We start from the raw sequence: 19,794 nt of genomic DNA, 5'->3' as shown, positions 1-19,794 counted from the left end.
AGTCACATTCCTCCTACACAAAACATACTGCACCCTCAGTGTCATATTTCATTGGTGAGCAGTAATTTAGTTTCAGTTTATTTTGGAAAAAAAAATCACAGGAAATTTTAATTTCATTATTTTTGGTTGAGAGAAAACTACTTTGCAAATGTATTTCTGGTTCACAATTGGGCATAACTTAAGAATGAGGTGATTTGATTTTTCTATACGTTTAATCTTAATTGTCAGAAAATAATTTTAATGTGATCTGAGAAAGCTTGACAAATTTTTGCTTTTAAAGTAATTTATCAGGATGAAGCCTCACAGGAGACAGTTATGTTAGGTTCCTGTTTGGAAGCATAGCAGAGTATTATGTATAATGTCAGGGGTTGGCTCTCATGTGGCACCCCTAACAAGTAAAGTAGGGGCTGTCTTGGTCTCTGTTCCTTGTCATTGGATACCCTTCCCCTAATGGGACCACCTGGTTGGGTGTCAGTAGGAGAGGATGTTCCTAGCTTTGCTGGGACCAGGTGTCCAAGGGTGGGGTGGTACCCAAGGGAGGCTCCTCCTTATCTGACCAGAAGGGAAGAGAAAATGAGGGAGGCATTTGTAAGGGTGGGACTGGAAGTAGAGGGGGGAGGGGGCTGTGATTGGGATGTAAAGAAAATTAAAAATAAATTATTGGAGGAAAAATTCAGAAAGAGCACAAATGACTTAAAAATAAAGAAAAAGAATTTGCCAGGAGCTAAAAATAGAGTGATACAGCATTTGTCTCAATTAAGATCTTGGGTTCAATTCTCAGCACCCATTTTGATAAAAAGTAAGTGGAACAACAATATGAACTAACCAGTACCCCGCAGAGCTCGTGTCTCTAGCTGCATATGTAGCAGAAGATGGCCTAGTCGGCCATCATTGGGAAGAGAGGCCCCTTGGTCTAGCAAGCTTTATATGCCCCAGTACAGGGGAACGCCAGGGCCAAGAAGTGGGAGTGAGTGGGTTGGGGAGCAGGACGGGGGAGGGGGGAGGTATAGGGGACTTCTGGGATAGCATTTGAAATGTAAATGAAGAAAATATCTAATAAAAATTGAAAAAAATACAAGCTTTTAAAAGAATAATCTGATAATATAGGAGGAAGTCAATTTTATACTGGTTTAACTGAACAACTGAACTAGTTGTTTGTAATATTAATACATAGTAATAGTTTTCAAATAGAAGATAATATACCTTCTATTTAAAATTTCATAGTATATTTGGGAATATATGGCCGTGAACAAGAGCTCTAAGAGCTTCATTTGGTCTAGCAAATTTACAACCATCCTTCAATGAAGCAAAGAAATTTATCAACAGGACAGCAATTGTAGTTTTCCCTACAGAGTAAGGGATGGCTTTTTCCCAGCAGAGATGCAATCAGAGCTCTCCTGGGTATACTCTGCCTCTCTGCTCGCTGCCTGGCTCCTGGGACAGAAACAAATTCACTTAGGGCTTGGGTACATTAAGGGGAGCTTAAGAATAAATGTACCAGAGAAGCACAAAAGATGAAGCATGAAAATCATAAAATCAGAATAATAACAATAAATTATGAAAACTATGATTTTTATCTTACATGTATGCATATGATTTTCCTACATTGAATCATGTATGATATTTTCCTTCATCCTACATATATATCTAATGCTTCTATACATTTATCTATCCATCTGCCCACCTAGCCACTCACCCAACAACCCATCTATCTTTTTTATTTTTACCTCTTTATGGGATAACTGTCCTTTAAGGTTGTTACTAAGAAGTTACTAGAATTTGATTAGTATTTGAATGTTAACCTTGTGATAATCTTTATTTTATCATTAGTGTCAACATGACAATGAGAGAATTTCCGTGCATAATGAAAATAGCTTGACTGTACAGTCAGGACATAGCTGAGAAAAGTTTGTAAGAAAAATTTGTGACAAAAAAAGGAAGGAAGGAATGAATGAAGGAAAGAAGGAAGTAAGGACAGACAGTCAAATGAACGAACAAACAAACCCAATGAGTAGATCTGATTACAACCTTTCTGGAAGGAAAACATTAAGCATAACTTCCCTGAATCCAATTTATCTTATAGCTTTTTACAAAGTTGTAAAGTTGTTGATTATTGGATAGCCCAATAAATTCATCCAATGAAGATATAGTCCAAGGAACATAGAGGTAAGTAATATACTACCACGTAGGAAAACATTTGAAATACTTCCTTGCTTCAATGCCTGACTTGGGTACCAGACAATTTATCAGACTTATGCCAGTTATAAAATCTATGTAAATTAACCCTGCACCAGTGTTCCACTGCACAGCCTAGCATTTTCAGCTGTTCCAGCCCTTTGTTTCCCTCCAGGAGATCATTGACACTACACCATTGCTAGGGCCTTTTTGTTCGTTCCCAGTCTTAGTCATGGCAAAATTTTAAAGGCAGGCCCAGGATCTGTGCTTAGGACATCTTTATGCATTGCTTGCTGTGATATTAATATATTAAAACCCAGTTAATTAGTGAAATTGGTAGAGTTGACAATCTCTCAGTAGCTCTGAAAATCTAAGCTGTTTCTTAGGTAAACTTGTTGGTTGACCCAATAATCGTTCAGTGAGCAGCCTGTGGATTTGAACAAGCAAAGGTTCACCAGTTAGACTGTGAACGCAAAATGCAAGCAATTCGGCATATGCTTAGATACACAATCTTGTCAACTTCTTACGGCTTGTTAAAAGTGAACCAAGATGCCTCGACAGTAAATTCAACCATATGGAAAGAGAAACCACTAAGTGCTTCTGCTTTGGAGCATCGTGGATATGATAATGACGTGTTAAAAGAAATGACAAATAAGTCTACCATATACTTGGTGAAAAAGGAAAACAAAACGATTTAAGACAGAATGCTCCTGTCAAGAAGGTTTTTCTCAGTTAGGTACGAGATGGTTGCCTAGGAAACCAATGTTAATTGCTGCTGTTGCTGCTGCTGGAATCTAGTCAACAAGGAAAGGACTGTGTAGTTCGAAGTGCTCTGCTAAACAAACAGCTTCCATAAATTCATCAAGAGGAGAGTAAAAAGGGGAAAATTCCTCGCTTTTTCTTGCTTAATTTGGAGAGTAAATGGCTCTTCTGAAAGTATTTCCTTGAATTAGCTGGTGCGGAAAGTATTTAAAGAGCAGATTGTTTGAAGATTTTGTTTGTTTGTTTCCCTGGAATCTTTGCATTAATTAAGGAGGCTGGCAGAACAGTATTGAGACTTCTACCGATGCACAGCATCACAGCAGCTACACATCTTTGCTCCACAGCCTTTTCCCTTCACCTTTTCTTCTAAAGATGCTCATAGAAACAAAGCTCCCACCTTATTTAAAGGGCCAAATGCATTGTGAGGAAAGTTAACTTATAAACACAGAAACATTTAGGAAAAGAAATCACAGTTGTATGAAGTTCAGGGAGTTTTCTTTTTGTTTGTTTGTTTTTTAAGGGAGTTTACTTTGCAACTGCTGTAGACACTGTAAGGATGCTTAGCCATTACTGGGAGATATAAAGATGAAACCTGGCACCCCTGAGCACAACTGTCTTTGAACTGTTTACACATAGAGTAATCCTACTGATGGACACATTTTGTTTTTCTACTTTCTAATTTTTTCTCAGTGGCCACAGATGTTTTATTAGTTCTTCTGTGGACACTCCTGTTTGATATCCATGTCCAAACAAGAAGAGATTATGATTAGAGGGAGAGTTCCCCTTCTCTTTAAAAAAATAAAATAAAATTATGTTTATGAAAAAGATTACATGTACGCGTGTATTTCTGTGCAAATCATAGCAGGGTCCATTGGGACCAGAGTCACTGGATCCCCTGTAGCTGGAATTGGTGTCAGTTGTGAGTCATCTGATTGGGTGCTGGGAGCTGAATTCAGGTCCTCTGTGAGAACAGCACACATCCCACTCTTACTGGCTGAACCATTGCTCCATCCCCCAGACTCTCTACCTCAACCTATGTGTTCAATTCCATAATCTTGCCTAGATTACTCCTTCACATACTCAAGCAAAGTCCCCATAGATTTGACTGGCCTGGCCTGGCTTTCAAAATTGGTTAAGGAAAAAGGTGTAGCAAACTAAGATGAATACCAGAGACAGGATACTACAACCAGAGGATGCTAAAGTATTGAGTCAAAAGGAACTAGACAAGCATAGAAAGAAACAGCACATACTGGGAAAGTGTCTTTCTAAATTTAGTGGCCTAGATGGAAATAGAAGGAATAGTATTTGAGCAAAAGACTCATAATTAAGTGAATGGGATCCCAATCTAGTTTTATAGTTACATGTTCTAGCTTAAAGTTTTGTGGGCTGATTACCATACTTATATATACTTATGTTGCTACTTGCAGCACATATATGAGAAATTTGATAATTAAGTCAAGTATATTTCACAGATCTAAATTAATTGAATAAACATAAATTTAATAAAGGATTTACTTCCTAAAAATTTCAAACAGCTTTAATTCCAACAAATTAAGTATGATAATTTTGTCACCAAGGGATTGATAATGCCAAATAAGGGATTTAAATGTTGTATGTGAAATCTTAATAAAACCTGTACTACTCTTTGCAGACTTTTGAAAACTTATAGTGTCTTCTCTGCTAGGGATTAGCATTCTACACTGTAAACCATCATTAGAAATGTTAATGTGAAGATAAATTATCAGTAAAATGGTGAAACCTTGAATAAATCTACCCTTTAGAAGAATAACTGTGGAATAAACCAAACATACATGTGTGCACACATGCATTCCCATCAGCATGTGTCAACACTGATTTATACAGGAGTTTAAGGCTTTGTTTCTGTTTGGATGCAACGAGAGGCTGGGGTACCAGGAGTGAAGGTAAGTACTGTATGCTAAGAGTAATGTCATCCCAAGGGTGATGCTATAATAACAAATGGAAAATAATCTAGATTTTCTTTTTAAAAGGAGTTAATGGGATGAGATTTTGAAATATAAATTCCCTTCATGTCAGAAACAGTCTTTACCAGTTACCCAAACACAGCTATTTTCTATTCTATTCTATATCCTGCTATAATAACATGGTTGAAACCATTAACTTAGTAAACACTTGCTTCCTCTCCCTTACTTCTTAACTTGACTGAGTTTTGGGAGATCTTATATAATTTAAGAATCCCTTTATAGGAAAATTACTTTGTTCACATATATCATAGAGTATACTCAAACAGTGTACAGGGGAAGGCAACATGGCTTCTCTATGAGTATAGTTTGATGGGATGTTCAGTCTTAACCTATTTCTGGGACTGAAGGTACCATCCTCAGCAGCCACTTCAGCTTTCTTTCATAAGCTACAGTCTTACATCAGAGATTGTTCATATTCTAACCACAAGTTTTATTTAGACATATTCTGTGTAAAATATTGTTCACTCATATTTTCTTTGTAACAGCACTTGAGGGACTTGATTATAAAAGTTACTTATAGTAGTTCTTTATATTTTTTCAAATTATAATGGCATAATATATATAAATATAAAGTATATATATAAATATGAATTATATATATATATTTGTTCAAAATCTTTAAAAGTACAATGAAATCAATGACATTATACGAATTGAAAAACCTATGGTAAAAAAATGTTGAAATAGGAGAGGACAGGTATACACGCAAGCAACCCTTCTATTATTAATAATATAGTTAAAAGTTCAGCCACAGTACAATGTAACGTGGATCTCTCTACTGAAAACTTCCAAACAAGCATGACTGAAGATTGTTAAATGTATTCTGCTATGACTAATTGTTAGCAAACAGAAATGATTTTCCAAGAGCACAGATTTAAGTAGGAAAAAAACATAAAGTCTAATATTGCTGCTGGAGTTTGATATAATTATGAAAATAAAGCCTTTGATAGATTTCTAAAAATTTATACATGTCAAAAATATTCTAAAGTAATGACTAATTTTTCTTCTGGACTGATGAAAGTATCCCTTTAACCATAAGATATAAATAGTTCATTATGCAAGGTATGTTACAAATAAACAGTAGTAATCCAAAAATATTTAATATAGACTTAAAAATGACACTCAAAATATATCCAGGGGAGCTAAAAAATAAAATTTTACAGTGATGATGTTACTTGTCTCAACAGAGCTCATAGAAAGAGAAGTTTTTAATACTGAACTATACTAATTAGTGTCTTATCTGAAAATCTGTAGACCATAATGGAAGGGATATCTCAATACTATATTTAAGACTATCTCAATGTTATAATAAAATACTGCTTGTAAAATACTTTGACATAACTGGTTACCTCATTTTCCCTCAGATCTGGTAACTAGTGAGGCCTTGTGCTTGTGCAGAGCTTCTGCCTTCTCTTTGCCACACAGGAGAGCTGAGCGCTTTGTTACTGAGGGCCCAGAAGGCTCAGAACGTGTTATCTCAGTTAAGAGATGCTCAGTATTTTCTCAATGTAATATACAATGGAAGATATATTTTCTCACTAAAATATACTAAATTCAAATTTGGGAACTGATACTGGTTATCAAATGCTAATTTACAAGTAACAAACAGGAAGGAGACCTCTGACAACAACAACAACATCCAAGTACTTGGATCAGATGTACAAGTTAATGCAGTCCATGGATAATTTTAAGCAGTGAATATATATATATATATATATATATATATATATATATATATATATATATATATATATTTTACAACAGGCTGGCTGGTGATTGCATGGTGGCAGAGGATGACTGCTATCCCAACTAAATAAACTTTCCCACCTAAAATATAATTTACATAGTGGCTACATTTTGGGTAGCAAATTTAACTGTTTGTTTCTTAATGAAATAAGGACTCACAAGAATTAGGTAAGAAATAGCCTGAGGACCAATATTTAACATGATTTGTGATCCTGTGTTAACATAGTGCTTTATTTTTTTGTTGAAAAGGTCAATTTTTACAGCTCATTTGGTGTGTATCTATAAGCTTCATAATAAGCAAAAGAGGGGTTGGAGAGAAAGAAAGGATAAACCAGTTTTCATACATCAAGATGTGTGCTGCACTTCATAAAAGCACCATGAACAGCACCTGCAGTCTAGGGGGTTTGATATTTCACTACTGGGCATTAAACCCAAGGTCTTACACATCCAGGCAGTGAGACTACACTGAGCTACATTCCAACCTCGATTCCAGTCTTTTCAACATTGTAGTTTCAAATCTTTGCTTTTCAAGCTGAAAATAGTCAATAGTCAATTTTTAAAGGAAGGTGACAAGTTTGGGCACTCAAAGGAGACATGTTCCAAAGGAAAAACAGTCAATCATCTATTTGACCTTCTGTGGTGCTTATAAAGGAAATAGTATACATAGCTTACCTTATTATCTAAAAAGAAAAATGATGTATCTCAGGATGCCCTTATCCCCTTAAACAAATAAGAACATCTAATTGAAAAAAATTTTTTTCTTAGGCCAGGTATACATGTCTCACAGTAGAGTGCTTGCTTAGCATGAACAAGGTCCTGGGCTCATTGCTCAGTCTGGTCTACAAGCAAAAATTATGTTCCCTTACTCAATGTATTGTTTTTTATTTTAATATAGAAATACTGTTTACTATGTGTATCATCTGGAAGACATTTCACAGACTCAGAGATGAAACATGGAAAATGGTTTACTTGCTCAATCATAGTTTGCTCAGGTGACTTTCAAAATCAGGGCAATATCTTTTCAAGTCATCATTGCTACACTCCTTTAACAGTATGATTAAACCAATGACAGAGAACATACAGTATACTGCAAAGCCCTGGTTGTCCATTTATCAGGATTGAGATTTGCTGTGTTCCTGACCTAGAACAGCAAATCAATCCTTACCTTATAACCACAGGATTGGAACAAACCAAACCATACCAAACCAAACCAAACCAAACCAAACCAAACCAAACCAAACCAAACCAAACCAAACCAAACCAAACCAAACCAAACCCAAAAACCAAACTAAACCAAACCAAACCAAATGAAAAAAACCCAACCCCTCCAAAACCAAAATAAAAACCAAACTAAACCAAATCAAACCAACACACACACACACACACACACAGAGAGAGAGAGAGAGAGAGAGAGAGAGAGAGAGAGAGAGAGAGAGAGAGAGAGAGAGAGAGAGAGAGAGAGAGAACATAAACAGGTCTGTGTTCCAATATCAAGCTATTCTGAGGAAATTTTTCTCAGTCTAGGCCAATGTTACATTCAGTTTAATTTTGAAAGGATGAAACAGAAGTAGCCAGCATCTGCAGGATTCTCAATTGTTAGATGGTTTTGTTTCTCAAAGCTTATTGATCTTAACTTTAAAATCAACATTATTTCCAATTCATGAGTTATCTGATTAGATGTGTTGAATATTTTTGTTATTCCCAGCCCTCCAACCCTCACTAGAGAAAGTCAAGTCTGCTAACACTTTCCTCACTGAAATACAAGAGAGACCCTTTTCAAATACTTTTACTGCCACCATCAGCTCTCTTCTCGTTACATGAATCCAGTTCCCCCTCACAGATTCTCAGTTTATTCTTACATTCCCAGCCCATCGTTCCAATTCAGTCTTACAAATGCATCACTCACACTGCAGTATTCTTTTTGTAGTACTAATTTGTCTACGTAATTTCTCCCTTTAACTTCATGTATGGATTCTCAACCTCTATCTGCATTAATTAAAATACTTAATAGTATCTATACCAGGAACTCGACAGAGTGATATATGTCAAAGGAACGGAGAAGAGCAAAACAGCAAAGCACAGCTTCCAGGCATTTACAGTCTTGGAATAAAAACTGGTTAATAAGTAACACCAGTAGAAGGATGCTCTTAGCAACACAGAAGCACAGTCCCTGCAGGTGTTCAGGCAAGCTTTACAGAGAAGGAGATCACAGCAGCTCTCTGCCCTGGCTGGTAGACTCCCAAGACCCTTCTCAAAGGTTTCCCCATTGTGTCTTATAACACTGCTCTAGAATAAAACCCTCACAGTTTGGCTGGATACAATGCAACAGTGATACCAAAAGAAGGTTTTCAGTCTAGTCAGAAGACTGAGGCTGGAGGAACCCATGAGGGAAGGAGGTCCTCTTTTGCCAATACAGTCGGGATCTGTACTTCAAATTTAGACTCAAATCTAATGTTCAGGCTGCTCTACTATAAATGTATTCCCTTATCCAAGTACAATGTTTTGTGAAAATTTGAGGTTTTTTGCAACAAATTTTAAAAACAGACATGTTACTTTCATATTTGTATAACAGACAAATTATTTTCATACTTTCATATTATGGTAAAACACCTAGCATTTGTATAGCTGTTAGAAGCTGAGGGAGAACCCAACACACATGCTTTTGTCTTCTCTCTCTCTCTCTCTCTCTCTCTCTCTCTCTCTCTCTCTCTCTCTCTCTCTCTCTCTCTCTCTCTCTCTCCTCCGCATCTTAGCTAGGTAAGAATTGTATTTTTTATGAGTGTAGCTGAACAGTGTGACTCATTTGCCGAGAGCTGCTGCATGGTGAGCGGGTAGCATGTGGCTCAGCTTGTCCCCCAGGATTCACACTGCCTGGTCAGATAAGGCTGGAAGCACCAGGGTTTGTCAGGCAACAACACCAGTTGTTCTATTCATCTGTTCTTGATGCGAATTTCCATATTCCCCCGAGTGCAGGTGCAAATGCTCTCTGTAACATGCTAAGGAGCAATGAAGCATGAAGATACAGGGAGGAAGGGAGAAAGGCTCTCCACGCCAAAGCAGAATTTCAGTGTATCTAAGGAGCTTGTGGAAGAAGGTCGGGGGAGGTGTTTACTGCCTAGTATCGCCAAGCTACTCAGGAATTGCAACAAAGGCAAACTCAAAGCCCAAGCACTCGCCATTCAGTGCCAAATACTTTTCTGATATAAACTAGCAATATTGTCAACTAGTCTATATGTTTATAGATGCATAGATATGTAAACATATTACTATACAATTCAAATGTTACGTTATTGTTTGATTACACATATATTCTCAAGATACCTGAAAATTATTGTTAAACTAAAACCACATTTCTCTTTCTCTCTCTCCCCTTCCCTCCCTCCCTCCCAACCTCTGTCCCTCCCTCCCCCTTCCATTCTTTCTTCTTTTTTGTTTTGTAAGGAAAGAATATATAGAAGTAGAAATAGAGTGAACATCAAAAATTCCTTGATAATATTAATCAAGCCAAGGATTTGCCAAAAAGTAGAACTAAATCTCAAAACAGTAACTTCCATTGCTGATTATTTTCTCATAATCCATTTTAAATAAAAATATTTTATAAACTGGTGAGAATTTTTCTCTAAATGGAGATTGTTTCTAACCCTCAGAAATTGGAAAGCAACGAAATAAATCATCATGAGAAAATAAAACAGCAAATTAGAAATGAGAAAAAAAGTCAGGATATTAGAAAATATAGGAGAAAGTTTGAAAATCATAAAATATAATTAAATTATATCTACATTTAATTACACACACACACAGACACACAGACACAGACACACACACACCAAATTGGCACAAATTGTTTTTAGCACAATAGACTTGGTAATAACTCAAATCCAGTAAAATGTTTTTTTAAGTGTCAATTAGCCAAAGGGACTGATGAAATACTTTTTAAAATATCAATTCTGATGTGGTTCTGTTATTTAATAGAAACCAAGACAAACGAGATGGTCCCACTAGATTCAAGAACACAACAAGAACAACTGTGTGCCAATAAATCAACATTTTAAAGCATCACATTATGTCTTATGAGACAGAACTTTGCTGATGTCAATTCAAAAGTTTGTAGGCATTTAAAATTCCGAAACGATCCTACAATATATTGAGTCATTGGGTTTAATAGGAACAGTCTCAAGAAACCATTTTTTCCCCGATATTTTGATTCAGAATTACTGGTTTAAGACAATGTCACCCTGCTGTGACTTTGACTGAGAAGCAAACATGATCAACGAAGCATCACATGACTCTATATTTAGATGAAAAACTTTACTTGGTGTTCATTGCTTCCTCTATTGTGTAAAGCATAGACCCTTCTAGCTGGGGTATATATAAGCCCATACCTTCCTAGGAGCAAGAGACATCATTCTGTATGGCACTGTCCATGAAAGCTGGCCCTGATAGGCTCAGATCCAGTAGGCATCAATACAACAAGCTGTACAGTATGACAGAAGTGCACACCCACACCCGCTTCATCTGGTAGAAACCATGCAGGCAGGACAAAGCAATCACCACAGATACAAACCTTATAGAAGTGCCTTAATTAGAAAAAATCTACATCTCTCTCATTCCTTCTAGCCCAGATGCCTAACCTTCATGAGGAAAGTCTTGAAAAGATTCCCATTTTCTGGTCTCATCCACCGGTGCTGCCAGGCCGGACGGTTTGCAGCAAGCCTGTGTGTTTTCCTGCAGATCCACCCTTGAATGCTAAGTAACTGCTCTGCACACGCCTCTCTCTGCGGAGCTCAGGGAAATGGCAGCCAGAGCAATGAGTGGTTGGCATGGCAACAACAAGAAGAAAATCTGCAACCTCTTGTATTGTTAGGCCTGCTTGTTTATTTGCCTCAGGGGCCTATGCGGATAGCTTTAGTCATTTTGCTGGAGAAATGGCGCCGAGCTATTTTGCTGTGCGTACATTAATGTAGCGTATACAGTAGGTTGTATTTTAAAGGGGATCTCAATTGAGAATTGAAGGAAGAATAAGAATAAGAGGGTAGCAAAAGGCAGGTTTCAGTTTCCTAAGGTTGAAAAGGAAGAACAGAAAGGTTAGAGCTCTTGGCTGTTTGCATTTGAGCGATGCCAACCTCTGCGCCTATTATGTGTTTTCCAGCTTCAATATACGGTCTATGCAACAATAATTTTATGGGTCTGGGCCTGTCTGTTATGGGGCTGCTTGAATTATGGGGATGTTAAAAAGGAGAGAAAGCTATATCACCTCCTGGGTAGGGGGTAGACCTGGAAAATACAACTGAAAATATAGATGTTCCAGGGGAAAAAAAAAAGGGATTGTCGAGAATGGTTGGGAGTCAGGTAAAGAAATGTCCTTCCTTTTTATTTTATTTTATTTTATTTTATTTCTATTTTTTTATTTACCCCAAGTGATATGCAAAAAAGAGCCACTTCATCTGGGGACTTGTTTTCTCCTATTAGTGTTCAAATCCCATACCCAAGAACAACTTAAGTCACTCATGTCTGCTCTTAAAAACTTGCATACCTTGACAACTATAAATATCTTTTTCTTTTCGGCTGCCCTTCAGTCTCCACTTTGGAGGAAACTGAGACTCACGCTATGATTTCATGCCATGCTCTAGGAGTGTGAATATAAGTTCTACAACAGAAATGTGCACTTTGCCTGCCATAGATGGCAGCTGCAGAGGGGCAAGAGAGGAGCTCTCTTCTAAAAAGTAAGGAGCTTGGACCCTGTAGTACATGGTCTCAGGTGATGACTACACCCAAGAAAGATGGAAAGCTAGTCTTCTAGATGGACAAAGGTCGATATTACAAGATTAATTCTTTCAGGTAACAAACAAACAAAAACAAAACAAAACAATAAAACCTCTAATCTAAAGGAATCTTGAAAGACTTGTCAGTGGGCAGCCTGCTTAGAATGTAAATGAATGATAAATTATACACAAAAATTACATCTCTTCTTGGAGAAAAGACAATTCAGAATGAAACCAAGTTGCAAGGGGTTCCAATTGTCCTTCTGTGTCCTGTGTTGGAAGGTAGGGAGAGGTGGAGGGAAGGTTTCAGGATCTCTGTAATATCATAATCTATTGTTCGAGTCCTTATGTAAAATCTCATAACATTTGCATAAGGCCTCTGCAATCTGCACATATGTCTTAAGCCATCTCTAGACTGCTTATATTATGGATATGGTGTACAAATTCCATGTTAATAATTGATATACTGCATTAAGTAAGAAACAGTGACTGGCAGGAAAGCACTATTATTCTGTCCAAACACAATTTCTTTCAGATTTGTTTAATTCACAGTTGTCTTTAGTAGTGGGTGAGCAGATAAGGAGAACAGACTCCAGTTTTGCAAGCATCCCTTGAGGAACAGAGAGGCATCAGAGACTTTTCTATCTCTAGAGAAAGAATGGTGTTCAACAAATGTGAGGAATACAGAATTAACACATCCTTTGCAGATCTGGCTTTTACCATTGGCATTTACATTATATTAAGGTGATTTCATAACTGTACTCAGCAAGGATGAGACTCAATGCCATCGACAACAGGACATCAAAAGACGTGACAACCAGTGACTTTGCCAAGTCACGAGCACACCGAGTATGGAAACTGTCTCCACATCCTTAAAATGCCACTTGAAAGGTAACTTTAAACATTTCCGCTTCCTATAATGATGTTCTGATCAAAGTGTTTTACATTTTTAGATACAAAGATTTATTGGTTTTTATAGATACAATCAAGCCTTCTGCCCTTTTCCAAGTAACCTCATGCTAACTTAATATGAATTCTAATGACTTTGATCCTAGCTTCTGGATCAGAAACTTATAGATGAGGTGCCTAATTGTCACTCTGTAAATTCTGTGGGGGCCAAAACATATTTCTCTTGCTTTGTTTAATAAAGTGCAAAGGAAAAGAACAGATTATTCCAAGCTAATATTCTTCTAAATTATGCTTTGGATAACAATTTTAAAACGAAAAAAAAAAGCCTAACTGTTGATTTAGTGGCTTGCTTCTGAATAGTTTCACATGTATTTACATCCTTCCATGGCATAGCTTTAAAAATGGCACTTTAGTACAAGGAAAAAAAGCCCACCCACCTTTCTGTGGGCTTGCCTTTACATTGTGTGGCAGGAGATCACAGCTAACAAATATAAGGACTAAGATTGAAATACTATTGCCTTCTAACATATCCTGCTCCCCAATCCTGGTCTCAGTGCACAAGGACAAAATCAAGTTGACTGTAGATGTGCACCTTCCAAAAGTCTCAACGATCATAAATGAAAATGAACGTCCAAAGGGTAAGAGATAGAGATGGTAGGACACCAGGCCAAAGGAGGCCCAGTCTTGGGAAGATATGATGGTCCCATCCTTGACCATGTAAACCTGTTTATGGAGATGGATTACAAATGAGCTCAGGGAAAATAACTTCTGGAAACAAAGAGACAACCATAGCCAAGAGGAAAGTAGAAGAGATATTCTGAGTTAACTAGGAGTTTTGTGGCCACCTCAAGCACAGCTGAGGACCTCCCCCCCCCCACTGAGGAGTGCTCTATATAAATAGTTGGGTTTTTGAGGATTATTCTTTATGGAAGAAATATGATATACTGTTACAGTGTATGTAAGCAAGCAAGCAAGCAAACAAAAAAGAATGAGCTCCTTGGTCCTATTTGAAATGGTCACCTCCAAATATAACGCTAGTTCCCATCAGGTACCCACCTTCAAAGCATAGCATTTAAAAAATGCCATATTTGTGATTTAAGAGAATTTGCTGATAGAGGTGATAATTTGTAACACACACTATAAATCATCGATGATAACAGTTATCATTTTATCAAACTGTTTTGGGAGAAGCTACTTGCATGTTACCTCATCATTGGAGCATTCTTTGTAAGTACAAGGAAGCCAGTTTTACATTTTTTTTCTAGAGCTTTCCATGCTTGTACATCTTAAGGATTCAATAATTGGCCTGTTATTTTTAGAAGGAAGTTAGTTTAAAAATCACACCATAGTTTGGATTGAAAACATCACTATGGCAACCTACAGATGAGGATGTACCACCTCTGTCACTGTGAGCATACATATGAATGCTTAGAAATCATCTTTTCCAAGGTAACATAAGAAAGACTAATTTAACACATGTTGAGATGCTTCCACAAAAAACACTGGATGTTCCTGACACTATCACTCGAAAGAAATACCTGTGCGTTGGGTTTAATTTATTTTATTTTCTCAAGGAAGCTGGCAAGGACACATTGACCTGACAAGCATATCTTTCTGATGCTGTTAGATACTTCTTTAAGACCACCAAACATAGACTATTAGATGAAACAAGTTGTCCATGGTGTTAACAAGCATCGCTGTATACGGGATTATAGTGAATTGTATTGCTCCATGGTAGTCAATAAGGGTCATGTGCTGACCATCAAGAGACAGAACTAACCAGGCATGGTGGCTTGTACCTGTCATTCCCAGGACCTGGGAACCTGAGGCAAGAGGATAATCTTGACTTTAAGGAGAGTCTGGACTATACAGTGATTTCAAGGCCAGCCTGGGCTACAGAGTGATACCCTTCTCAAAAACCAAACCAAAACCAAAACAACAGCAATAACCAAGACCTCCAAAACCAAGGGATAAAAGTAAAGTTTTCAAATTGATTTGAAAAAGACTGTCTTTGCATTTGCCTATTCATTCAACCACTGGCCCAACACACATTTTATTGTACACTGTAGCTGTTAAGCCAGTGTCCACAGGATACAAAGAATTCTTGGTCTGTGCCATTATCCCTTTCCTTTCTCCTAACCTTGATGCTGGAGCTTGTCCTCATCCCTTATGCCTCAAACCTATCAAAAACCTTTCAGTGTAGAATCCCATCCTCAGCAAGTCATATTGTATTCAGCTAGATATATAAATGGTCCTTGTTCAAGAGTGTTGTCACCACTGCCATCCACAGTGAGGGAATCTAACAGATAACTATGTCTTGTAATACTAATACTGCCTTTATACATTTTGTTGTATTTGTATAACCTTCACTGGAACCATAAAAGGCGAGCATATTTTTATTTCACCTTCAATAATAATTTCTTATAAGATGTATGTCCTCTTGGACTACATAGTTTCTTAATTTCCCGGGTCAGTCAACGTACTGCTAGCCTCTTTTCTGATTCTCAGGAAATTCTACAGGGCCCTGGTTTTGCATCAGAGCAACTATAGAAGATTCAGCATGGTAGAGAAGATATGCAATCTTTAAGACAGATATAGTATGTGCTAATGTTGAAACACACAGAACTATCACAAGCTGATGGTTTATGGAATGTTTGAAAGAGGCTGAGTTACTCTACTTCATTTGAATTGCTATATACCTGTGAATTGATTTGGCACTTCAGGACACATTTGGGAATATTTGTCCTAAGTAAAAACAAGCTCTTTTCAACTCTGCCTTTCCATACTTCTCATTTCATACTTGATACCCTTTGATTTGTATCCAACTTAATTTACATAGAGATCATATGCCATAAGAACTTCTGATCTATAGAGTCCAGGCACCAGAGTTTGTAAGAAAACTAATGTAACAATATGTTCTAAAATACCACCTACTAAATGTGTGTCTTAAAAATTTAGACTACATATTTTTATTTTCTTCTGTCATTTAAAATGTCTCTACTACTTTCCATTAAAATCAGACATGCATATATATGCATATTTACATACCCATAAAAATATACCCATACATACATAAATATATATCTACATAGATAGCTATATAGATAATTTGTACCAAGAACCTTAGGCATGCTAAGTATGTATAACATTGACTATACCCCCATCCCTTACACATAAGGTGTTTTGACCAGAGTGAATAGCGAATAAGCATCAGAGTCTAATTGTTGGGGTACAGAAACCAACCTTCAAATAAGTAAGGGATGACTTTGAAGGGGGCAGTGCTTTATTTTACTACTTGTAATGTGTTCAGCCTTTTGAAGAAATAAGCCATTGTCTGTAAGTTCAAATACATAAAATTCTGAATTACAGACAAAAGGGAAATGATGAGCAGAATGCTATATTGTAAAATAGTGTTTTTCTATGTCATTAATGCTCTATACATATGGGATCATCTAGGATGCTATCAATGTTAGTATGTTTTAAACAGGCACTTAATATTGGGGCTGGAGAGATGGCTCAGTAGTTTAGAGCACTGGCTGCTCTTCCAGAAAACCCAGGTTTTATACTCAGAACCCACATGGTGGCTCACAACCATCTGAAACTCTAGTCTTAGGGAATCCAGTGTTTTCTTCTGGCTACTACAGGTGCTGCCTGCATGTGGCATACAAATATATATGCAGGCAGAATATCCATAAATATAAAATAAATGGAATTAGCACTATTACATTTTTCTTTTCGCCTCTGTGTATTGTGCTTTGGAAAGCTGAGACTTGTGAAAGGGTCCCCTTATCTGAACATGCATGTTTATGCCCCCTTTCTTCCCTTTCCTTCTCCCCTGTTTCTTTGGAGGGCTGATGAGGTCACAGTTCTCTCTACCCTAACAAGAAACATGCTTCTAATCAAGCTATTAAACTTAGTCAGGCCCCATGTCTCTCATGAGATGAAAACATTGAGATGTTTTCCCCAGTAGGTTAAAATACTGATAGTTTATAGCAAAATATACATATACTGAGTATTTTTCCTATAAAGATTAGGGTGGTAAAATTGAAGCGGGGATTGGGGGAGATCAAGACTGCAACCAAGATGGGGGAAGTCAAGTTAACTGCCAGTGTTTGGTGCTTGCTTACCAGGGTGCCTATTTCTCCTGACTCAACTCCAGTCCTTGCAGAGTGAAAGGATCAGCTGCTGTAGATTAATTCACTGTCAGAGTAACCCGACTACAAAACACAAAGATGTCCTTGTGACCCTCAGTTACCTGCTGTTTCTCTGTCAGCTGAGGTCAGCTCTCCGTTGATCCCGTTCTCTTTGGTATCTGAATAGGTGCCCTGTGACCTGTGCTCCCCAAAGGCGCCTTCCTCCTCCTCTCTGTATGGAAATCCATTGGCGTTGCGGCTCAGCCCTTCCCCTGCCCCACCCTGGTCCTTCATCTCTGGAGAGTGAGGGTGTGCAGCTGCCTCTGTGAGTGAGGCTGATGTCCAGTGTGGTGCCTTTCCTTCATCTTTCCGCTCGTCGGCCATCTTTCAGATCTCTGTACTGTCGCCTGCAGATAGAATGTACGCATGTTAGTTATCACTTTGGGGAAACCTGAAAGCATTGGTATCAAGGTAGGGACAATTTGAGGCCCATTCAGTAGCTTTCTATACTGATAACTGTTCTTAAAAAAGAAAAAAAATTAACAGATGTTGTTGACATAATAGTTTTTATATTACATTGTTTTTGTTTGTTTGGTTGGTTTTTGGAAAGCATTTATGGAAAGTTCCATAAAATTACATATTCTCTTTAAAAGCAATCGTATTTCAGGACAAGTGTTAATCAATGTCTTTGACATACAGGTTGAATGTTAGGTGGTAGCTAATGAGTGATTTGCTGTGGGGATCAGCAGTGTGAGAAAACTGAGTTAGAAGAGACTAGGAAGAGGAACAGCTGGAGGAAATACCACATACTCAGACATCACTCAACTACCCTTTAAAAAAATCTTCAAGGGAGCCTAGAGGAGTACATGGCCAGCATCTTCATGTCAACAGCATGCAAGTCAAGCCAATGACATGTTGTTTGCTGAGTATTTTGATGCAAGGAATGATAGTTATTGACTAAATTCCCCAATAGACATTTTTAACCTTACCTATATTTTAAGGGGGTCTGATATCCTTCTATAAACACAAATTTTGCAGGAAAAAAATAAAAATATGGTGTTAGAACTGTACCCTGCTTAATGGCATCATCATACTACTAAAGTAAGCGCTGGAGACGCCTCATCATTGACGTGAGTGAGGAGGCTGTGAATTATAGCAAGGGACGGTTCATTGTGCGGGAGGCATTTTCTTAACCTTATGTGAATGGCAGATACTGTGTGACCTTCTCTTACATGCAGATGCTACTAAATTTAGAGAAGCAACTGACAGATGATTCACCCTTCAGGTTGGAAAACTGTTACCAGTGATGTAGTCTTATTGATGGCTTATTGTCCCCACAGAACGGATGACAACATGTGTAATGACTATCTCTAATGGAAACCAAAAACACCTGCAAAGACTTCCAAGCAGACAAAAGCAAGATTAGGGAAAATCTACTTCATTCCACCAGGTGCCTAGAGATCCCACATATCATTTAAAATGTTATGGAAGCAAGCTTTCCTACCGGATTTACAAGAAGCACTTGTTTATTTCTGAATTTATATTTACTTATTATTTGTACACATGTGTCAGGTTGTAGATGTGGACGTCAGAGGACAACTTTATGGAGCTCAGTCCTCTCCTTCTACCTTCTGAGGGTCCCGGGGACCGAACTCACATTGCCAAGCTGGCACCACTGGATAGCAAGCACTTTCACTTGCTGAGGTATCTCACAGGCCCTGCTTCTGAATTTCAATGCCTTTCTTTGCTTCCTCTGCTTTTTAATCCTCCTCTCAAAAAGAATGAGGCAGGCCCATTCATCTTAGCTAATCACAGCATCAAAGTGCCTCCAAATTTGTTTCCAAAAGCACTCTGTTCATCTTTCACAAAATCATACTTAAACAACATACAAAGTGCTTAGCTTTAAAAACATCGAGGGACTTATAAATAAACCATGAGTATTTCTACATTACTTATCATTGCAAAGAACTTCATGTACCCAAGGCATTCTCCAACAATTTCTAGTTTGACTGATTACAAAATTAAAGCTAATAATGGAAAAAGAAAACATCAGTAGTTACGTTTGTTGTGGTTATAATTATGCCAGCACTGACTGTACCACCCGTCATCACATGCAACCACTTAAGTTAGTTTTTCTACAATGCCTGGAGCAATCATAGGGGCTTGAATACTTGGTTAAGTACTTGAATGAGAGTTGCTTGCAAACCTGTCCTGAGCTATTACGCCTCAGGTCTAACTTCACCCAGTGAACATATGAGAAACTAAGTATGTGCATTTTATAAATATGATCCAGCAATGTTCACC

At 37.6% G+C, this 19,794-nt stretch overlaps 1 protein-coding gene across 34 annotated transcripts in view; it reads right to left on the bottom strand.

The window, feature by feature from the left end:
* Map2 (microtubule-associated protein 2) overlaps positions 1-19,794 on the bottom strand; it is a 267,382-nt gene that overhangs the window by 44,198 nt on the left and 203,390 nt on the right. For 31 of the 34 annotated variants that reach the window (XM_006495746.3, XM_006495754.3, XM_006495751.3 and 28 more), the window contains one exon: positions 17,613-17,897. In XM_006495746.3, the coding sequence (XP_006495809.1) occupies positions 17,613-17,874 (262 nt within the window). In that variant the 5' untranslated portion in view covers positions 17,875-17,897. Of the gene's footprint in view, positions 1-11,250; positions 17,323-17,612; positions 17,898-19,794 lie in introns of those variants that run through there. The other 3 variants (XM_006495758.4, XM_030251978.1, XM_030251976.1) reach the window with 2 other exon arrangements.

This window comes from Mus musculus, chromosome 1, assembly GCF_000001635.26.
Source record: "Mus musculus strain C57BL/6J chromosome 1, GRCm38.p6 C57BL/6J".
NCBI classification, from domain to species: domain Eukaryota; kingdom Metazoa; phylum Chordata; class Mammalia; order Rodentia; family Muridae; genus Mus; species Mus musculus.
The sequence above is the reverse complement of the archived record's forward strand: the minus strand, read 5'-3'. Positions and strand labels throughout refer to the sequence as shown.